General features: G+C 40.5%; 1 protein-coding gene across 1 annotated transcript in view; it reads left to right on the forward strand.

Moving 5' to 3' along the window:
* The window catches only part of CADPS2 (calcium dependent secretion activator 2), a 524381-nt gene that overhangs the window by 255223 nt on the left and 259790 nt on the right, over positions 1 to 9368 (forward strand). The window contains exon 7 of the mRNA XM_007471293.1: positions 308 to 419. Coding sequence (XP_007471355.1) covers positions 308 to 419 — 112 coding nt within the window. The remainder of the gene's footprint in view (positions 1 to 307; positions 420 to 9368) is intronic.

Raw genomic sequence — 9368 nt, forward strand, 5'->3', positions numbered from 1 at the left:
TATATATATATATATATATATATATATTCTTTAATGCTTTACCTTAACCTAAATTCTTATGGCACACTGTGTTTTGTACTCTAATGTGCTAATTTTTAGAACAGCTGAATAATTATTACAAGCCGTAAAGCTTATTGTTATTTTCTTTCTTGACTGTGCCATCTGTCAGAAACAGAAGCAAAGATAAAAATCTCAGTGAGCCATGAAAGATTCTCCATTGCTTAATGTGCCTTCTAAGGAAACACATCTACATGGAAAACAAAATTAATGCTGCATTTCACAGAGAATCTTTGTTACTTCCTTGCAGGTGGGGAACCCAAGGAGATTTTACCACTACTCATCCACGGCCTGTGGTCAAAGTAAAACTCTTCACGGAAAGCACTGGGGTCCTGGCCCTTGAAGATAAAGAACTGGGAAGGGTGAGTTATGGTCAGCTCCATGTTTCCCAGAGAGCACAATTTTAACTTCTCTTGATTTAGAGTTAAGGTGGACCAGTATGCAGTGTGTAAACTTTCTGTTCGTACGTTAATAATTTATTTGTAATTTCCCATGAGCCCAGCTTACAGCTCTGATTTACTAAACATAATTGCTGTAATGGAGAAAGTATTGTGATAGACCTTGGGTGTTTAAGGGGAACACATAAGGTCATAGTCACTGACTGAGTCATTCTTGTCACACGTACTCCACTGGCCAATGAGTGAATGGTATAGGCCAACTTGTCCTTCTTGGTGAAAGGTAACCCTAATTCAAACATTTCTGTCCGTGGGTTACAAGCATCCTCTTTATATTTGAAGTCATCTGCTCTTTATGATCGTTGTGATTAGATTGATTACAGAATATCTCTTTTTTTTTTTTTGCGGTACGCGGACCTCTCACTGTGTGGCCTCTCCCGTTGCGGAGCACGGGCTCCGGACGCGCAGGCTCAGCGGCCACGGCTCACGGGCCCAGCCGCTCCGCAGCATGTGGGCTCTTCCCGGACCAGGGCACGAACCCGTGTCCCCTGCATCGGCAGGCGGACTCTCAACCACTGTGCCACCAGGGAAGCCCCTGGAGTCTCTTAAGTGTATTTATCTCTTGTACCTCTCTCATTTTCCCTGTGAGAAGGTCTTCGCCACACACCTTTTAGCATAGAATTGTTTTTTTCCTATAGTCACCTCCTCATACCTATAATGTATTTATCCTCTAATCCAGTATCTCTCAGCTTCTTCTGACATTACGGTAGATTTGTGATCTTAACACCTCTCTGTGAAAGATTATTTGCAGTTTTGTTTATGAGGTAGATGTGTTCCAGTGAGTAGACTATAAAGTTATCTTCTGTAATGTGGATCTATTTTACCCAGACCTGAGCACTGCTTTCATATATATTTTCCAGAAAATAAAGCCTTAAGAAATCTTACTTGAAAATTTCTGGTAATGGTGGGTAGCTGGTGTGATGCTAGGAGTCGAAGGATGCTAGGATTCGTGTGTATGTTGGATTTTTTTTCCCCTTAAAGTTGGGATTTCTATTCATTTCAAATCTTCCTTCTTTTCTGTATCCTTTGCACCTTTGAAGTTTTTTTCATTTCTAGGGATTTCGTGAATCGATACCCACACTCCAGAAATTGTGAGTCTGCATTCATATGCTAGATTTCCTCTTCTGTTTCCCTGTTATATGTATTTCTTAATACCTAAGAGAGCTAAACCATAATGTTCGTTCATTCATGTGCTTATATATTTGTGCATTTATTCATTCAACAAAGGTATACAGGTGGCATAATCTAAGAGCAGAACCCTGGAGACTGCATGTGGTCTGATGGATTTGTGAATCAGGGTTTCTCATTTAAATTATTATTACATTCATTTTACCTTGTTTCCTTATTTTTCACTGTGTAATAGCAGCCATTTTAAGTCTAAAGCTATAACGTAATTTAAGGTATTTTTAATTTATTTTTCAGCTTTCTAGATAGATAGATATAGATATCTATATATATATAAAAGCAATTTTTAAATTATGTACATGAGTGGTATATTTTCCAATCAGTTGTATATCTGAGAAAGACCTCATGCTCCCTTGTTCTTGTGATACATGAAAGACAGTTTTTCTATCTGTATAAGAGTTTCTCAGCCTCAGCACTGTTGATGTTCTGAGTAGGATAATTCTTCATTGTTAGGAGCACTCCTGTGCATTTTATGATATTTGGTAGCATTCCTGACCAGTCAATATATGCCAGTAGTCTCGTCCCCTCTTAAGTAAAGATGGTAAGAAATGTCTCCAGACATTGCCAAGTGTCCCCTGGGAGCACCCGTGCTTGAGATCCATAGATCTATGCTAATGACCTCAGTAGGTTCCATGATTATAAATGTTTTTTTGGGTTAATAACTTCCAATTTTTAAATTAGTTTTCTGGAGCTTCAGATTGTATATCCAACTTGCCAACTTGGTTATTTCTAATCGTGTATTAACCGATATCTCACACTAAATACTTTTGAAATAAGAACTTTTGATTAGCAACCCCATCAAGTCTTCCATAGGGGCCATTGTCAAGCAAGTGACCTCAGCATGCCCTTTTTTCCCTCTTCTTTGACTCTAATACCCAATCTGTTTGCAAGTTTTGTCAGCTTTTTCTTAAATTTATACTGAGTATGTTCACACTTCAACATTTCCTTGACCGTAATTCAAGACATCATTATTTGTCACTAGTAATAGTCAGCTTACTGCTTCCTCATTTGTCATCTTGTCCCTTCTGACCCAGCGTTCACACCTCAGCCACTATGACCTATTTAAAATTCAAAACAGAATCACATCATTCTGTCCTTAAAATCTTCCATTGTCTTCTCAGTTATTTGGAACAAAGAATCAGATCCCTCATCATAGTGTTGTATGGCCAAGAAGGGTTGTCAAAGTGGGGCCCTGGACAAGCAGCATCAGCAACACCTGGAAAATTGTTAGAAATGCAAGTTCTCAGGCCCAACTCTCCATCTGTTGGCACAGAAACTTGGGGGTGGGGTGCTGCAATCTGTTCTAACAAGGCCGCCTCATAATTTGGACACACACCAACATTGAAGAACTCGGCTCTGTATGAACTGATCTCTCTCCAAATTCATCTCCTATTACCCCCTCCTTGCTTACTATCATTCTTCCTTCATGTTTCTTTCTGTTCCTGAAACATGTTAGACTCCTTCTTGGTTTACACTTTGGGTCTTTAGATGTGTTATAATCTGACCACATGTGTGCAATTAGAAGAAAATTGGAAGAGAATGGTGGTCATCACTGGAGGGTAGAGCTACTGGTAATGTTTTCCATCTATTTACCTACTTTTATACTTAGAAATAGTAACAACATTTTAATTTGAAGAAAAAGGCATTACATCATCTGAGCTTTGTAGTCTAAAATGATATAACTCTTGTATCTGGGGATCTTAGTTTAGTGAAGTTTTTTAATTAAAATTTTGTGTGATATTTGAAAGATGAGTAACACAGCCTTTAAAGTAGATGTATAGCACAAGAAGATACACTAAATGGATATAACACAAGAAAACTGACAATAACAAAAGCTGACAAGGATTCAAATCAACAAACTTAATCTTTGCTGGCGGAAATGAAAAGTTGTACAGCAACTGTGGAATACAACTTGCCAGTTTCTTATAAAGTTAAACTTAGACTTACCATATAGCCCAGCAGCTGCCCTCCCAGGTATTTACCCAAGGGTGTATACAGTTCATGTCCACACAAAACCTGCATGTGAATGTCTGTAACAGCTTTATTCATAATCGCAAAAAACTGGAAGCAGTAACATGTCCTTCAACAGAGTAGTGGATAAATTGTGGTACATCTATAGAGTGGAATACTATTCAGCAGTAAACAGAAATGAACTACTGATTCATGCAACAACATAGATGAAGCTTAAATGCAAGTGAAGGAAGTCAGACCCAAAAGACTACATAGTGTATGATTTGTTCTAAAAAAGGCAACATTACAGAAACAGAAAACAGATGAGGGTTTGCCGTGCATTGACCCAGGGGGGAAGTGGTTGGCTGAAAAGGGGTGTACAGGGATCTTTCAAGGTGAAGGAATTTTTCTGTGTGATTCTGGGTATTGGATGTATGAATGTGTGTATTTGCCTGAACACACAGAACTGTACGTCACAGGAGGAGATCAATGAAGATGGAGGAGTAGGAGAATGTGGAGCTCACATGTGTTTGATAAATAGATCAGAAATACACCTACATGTTGAACAGTTCTTACTGAAAACTAACTGGGAACTGGCAGAAGGACTCCTATACAACCAAGGCTGTAAGAAAGATACACATATAATCAGGTAGGAAGGGAAGAAAAACGATCAGCTTGGGACTTGTGTGCCTGGAAGGGAACTTAGAGGAAAAGGGAGAGTACACGGCTGGACACCTGCCCTGAGGAATGAGCAGTGAGAGCCACAGATTAGACACCCCAGTCCCAGGGTCCTAAACAGGGGAGATGAGCCCCTTTGGATGGTTGGAGGCTCTGGGAACAGGAGGGCTAACAGGAGGGCTCTTGGAACACTGGACTCAGCTTGTGGGCAGCACGAGCACACTGGCTTGCCCCCCAAGGCAGGGAGAAGAGAGGTCTCTCTAGCAGCTGCCAGGTTTCCCAAGACATGGGATCTTGGGCAGCCGTGACTGGGGAGAGGACTCAACTGTGGGACACGGAGACTACCAGGTACTGGGGCAGAGCCTGGGTGTGAGGGGGTGGCAGCCGTTGTTGGCACTTACTTAAGCAGCCCATCAAAACCAGCCCAGATCTCTATGGCAGCCACTCAACCACAGCTCACCACCCCCATACATGCTCAGAGTCCATGTGGGTCCCCCTGCCCTGCACTGTTGCTCCACCACAGGGCAAGGGTGGCAGAGGCTGGGGAGAGTGATCAGCTGTTAGGGACAGAGGGATTTGCACCTGAGGCTGTGTCTGAGCAGAGCGAGGGAAACTATTGTGGGTGCCTGCACAGGCAGCAAGGCAGAGAAAGCTTGGACTTCTGTCTGAGGCAGACAGGAGCAGAGAGCCCCCAAGGGCCCCATTTGCTTCAGCACTACCCCCTCTGGGTTAAGGGTCCCCAGTGCAGCAAGAGGGATAAACACATACTTAAAGGAAATAGAGCCAGCTCAGGCCTGACCCTCAAGGAGTCTGCTCCAGCAACTTGGGATCAGACCACTCCCCCCAATAGGGTGTTGCTGGCCACTGAGCAGAGGGGAGGTCCCCCCTCACGCCTGGCTCTAGCCCCTCCATCTCCAGCCCCACCCCATACCAAGGTCACAGCTGCCAGAACACCCTGAGGAAAGATATGACTTGCATCCTCATCAAATCCAGCTCTCCTACCAAAGGCATTGGACACAGTCTATATGGGGACTCTCCCACATAAGAATACTCCTTCAGGGCTTCCCTGGTGGCGCAGTGGTTGAGAGTCCGCCTGCCGATGCAGGGGACGCGGGTTCGTGCCCCGGTCCGGGAAGATCCCACATGCCGCGGAGCGGCTGGGCCCGTGAGCCATGGCCGCTGGGCCTGCGCGTCCGGAGCCTGGAGCCTGTGCTCCGCAATGGGAGAGGCCACAACAGTGAGAGGCCCGCGAACTGCCAAAAAAAAAAAAAAAAAAAGAATACTCCTTCAGGACCACAATAGGTAACTGTTTCACCTTAATTCATAGAGGCAGAGAAAGTTCACCAAAACGAGAAGGTAGAGGGATTGCTCTCAATTGAAAGAGCAAGAGAAAACCTCAACAATTTGCAATTGAAACAAACAATTTGCCAGATAAATATTTCAAAATATTGGTAATAAAAATGTTAACTAAATTAGGGAAAAGAATAGATATACACAGTGAAAATTTTAACAAGTTAAAAAATAGAAAGACCCAATCAGAAATGAATTCAATACCTGAAATTAAAAAAAATTTTTTTTAAAAACACAAGAAGGTATGAATAGCACACTGAGTGATACAGAAGAATGAGTAAGTGATCTGAAAGATAGAATAATGGAAATCACCCAATCAGAGCAGCAAAAAGAAAAACAAATTTTAAAACATGAAAATAAGAGAACTCTGGGATAATATTAAGCCCACCAATACTTGCATTATAGGCATCCCAGAATGGTGAAGAGAGAAGGGGATTGAAAATGTATTTGAGGAAACTGTGGCTGAAAACTTTCCAAACCTGAGCAAGGAAATAAATATCCAGGTATTAGAAACACAGAGGATTCCAAACATGATGACCTCAAACAGACCCACATCAAGATATATCATAATTAGAATGGCAAAAGATAAAGAATTATAAATGCAGCAAGAGAAGAAAAGTCAAATACAAGGGAATCCCCATAAGGCTATCAGCTGGCTTCTCTGCAGAAACTTTGCAAGGAGTGACATGATGTATTCAGTATGCTGAAAGGGAAAAACTTGTAACCTAGGATACTCTACCCAGCAAGATGATCATTTAGAATACAAAAGGAACTTCTCAGGCAAGCAGAAACTAAGAGTTCATCAGTACTAAGCCTATCCTAAAAAATGTTAAAGTGTCTTTAAGTGGAAAGATAAGAATCTATAGGAGAAGGAAAATCCCACTAGGAGAGGCAAATATATAGTAAGGACTGAGGATCAACCACTTACATAAGCTAGTACAAAGATTAAAAGACAAAAATTGTAAAAGCAACTATAACTACAATAAACTGTAAAAGGATACGTGTGAAAATGTAAAATATGACATTAAAAATGGTGCGGAGGAGGGGAGTAAAAAATGTGGCTCTTTTAGAGTGTGTTTGAACTTAAAATGACTACTAGTTTAAAACAAGTAGATACATGAACCTCACAGTAACCACAAATTGAAAACCTACCAACTAAGAAGAAGGAACACAACCATACTACTAAGGAAAACCAAACCACAATGGAAGAAACAAGAAGAAATGAACAGGGAAGAGCTATAAGAACAACAGAAAAACAAGTCATAAAAGGCAATAAGTAGGTACCTATCAGTAGCTATTTTAAATGTCAGTGGACTAAGTACTCCAATCAAAAGACATAGGGTGGCTCTTTGGATAATACAAGAGGCTCACTTCAGAGCTGAAGACATGCAGACAGAAAGTGAGGGAATGGAAAGAGAGGTTTCATGAAAATGGAAACAAAATGGGGGTAGCAATAGTCATATCAGACAAAATAGACTTTAAAACAAAGTCTTTAACAAAACACAAAGAATTGATTGATACAAGAGGAGAATATTACTCTCATTAACATGTATGCACCCAATACAGGAGCACCTAAACATACAAAGCAAATACTAACACATAAAGGGAGACATTGACAGTAATACAATAATGATAGGGGACTTTAACACCCCACTGACATCAATGGACAGATCATCCAGACAGAAAATAAGGCAACAGTGGTTTTAAATGACACAATAAACCAGTTGGACATAGTAGATATTTACAGGACATTACATCCAAAAACAGAATACACATTCTTTTCAAATGCACGTGGAACATTCTCCAGGATAGATCATATGCTAGGCCACAAAACAAGTCTAAACAAATTTGAGAGGATGGAAGTTATATCAAGCATTTTTTTGGACCACAATGGTATGAAACTAGAAGTCAGTTATAGAAAACAAATGAGAAAAGAACAAAGACGTGCAGACTTAAAAAACATGCTATTAAAAAACAATGGATTGGACTTCCCTGGTGGTGCAGTGGTTAAGAATCCACCTGCCAGTGCAGGGGACTTGGGTTCGATCCCTGGTCTGGGAAGATCCCACATGCTCTGGAGCAACTAAGCCCATGTGCCAAGCTACTGAGCCTGCGCTCTAGAGCCTGCATGCCGCAACTACTGAACCTGCATGCTGCAACTGTTGAAGCCCACGTGCCTAGAGTCTGTGCTCAGCAACAAGAGAAGCTACCACAATGAGAAGCCTGTGCGCCACAACAAACAGTAGCCCCTGCTCACCGCAAGTAGAGAAAGCCTGCACACATCAACAAAGACCCAATGCAGCCGAAAAAAAAAAAAAGGTCAATGAAGAACTCAAAGAGGAAATCATATGTGGAATCTAAAAAATAAAACAAATGGGTATAGCAAAACAGAAACAAACTCACAGGAAACAAACCAGTGGTTACCAGCAAAGAGAGGGAAGTGGGGAGGGGCAAGATAGGGGTATGGGATTAAGAGATACAAATTACTATGTATTGATATAAAATAGATAAGAAGGATATATTGTATAGCACAGGGAATTTTAGCCATTTTCTTGTAATAACTTGGAGTATAACCTGTAAAAATACTGAACCACTATGCTGTATACCTGAAACTAATTTAATATTGTAAATCAATCATACTTCAATAAACAAAAAGAACTGTACATCATAAAACATGTACTTTAATGTATGCAGATTAACACAGATGAACTTAGTTGTATTACAAGGTACAACATAACTGCACTGAAAGGAGTGGTGAGAAATGTACACCTAAGCAATATAAGAGAAAAACAGTAACCTGCAAACCCTACCTTTACCAAGTAATGAAGATTAACACTGCCATTGATGCCACATAGCTATCATGTACTCCTGTTACAATGTTATGAGAATGGCACATTTCACCTCTGATATTCTTTCTGAAAACCCCAACTTAAAACCAGTTTAATTATGATGAAAATATCAGACAAAACCAGACTGGGGGACACTGTACAGGAAAATTGGCTAGTATTTTTCTAGTCTGTCTAGGTATAAAAACAAGACTGAGAAAGTGTCACAGATCAGAAGAGACTAAGGAGACGTGACAACTAAATGCGATGTGGTGTCTTGGATTGGGTCTTGGAATAGAGAAGACTGATGGAAAAACCCATGGAATCCAAATAGAGTCTGAGGTTTAGTTAAGAGTAATGTAACAATGTATGTTTCATGGTTTTCACAGAAGTACCATGGTATCGTATGTTAATTATGGGGGAAACTCTGAGAGGTATACAGGAACTTTCAATAATATTTTTGAAACTTTTCTGTAAATTTTTGAAATTATTCCAGAATGTGAAGCTTAGTTTTTGTAATAAAGAAGGCTTTTCAGCATTTTTTTCCAAAATGCTTCAGCTTATATTTTCTAAGAGACAAACATTTTCTTACATCAATTCCATTATTGCACCTAGGAAATTTAATATTGATGAATATTAGTATGTGATATATTGTCAACATTCAGAGTCCCATAATTATCCTAGCATGTCTGTAAAAGCTGGATTTCCCCATCCCCCAATCCAGAATACAATTCAGGATCATATATTGGGTGGGCGGGGTGGGGGGGTTGTCTATGATGATGACTTTGTGTGTGTGTGTGTGTGTGTGTGTGTGTGTGTGTGTGTGTGTGTGTGTGTGTGGCGCGCGCCTCTCTCTTTTGTCGCCTCC

Source organism: Lipotes vexillifer, unplaced genomic scaffold, assembly GCF_000442215.2.
Source record: "Lipotes vexillifer unplaced genomic scaffold, Lipotes_vexillifer_v1.1 scaffold618, whole genome shotgun sequence".
Lineage (NCBI taxonomy): Eukaryota > Metazoa > Chordata > Mammalia > Artiodactyla > Lipotidae > Lipotes > Lipotes vexillifer.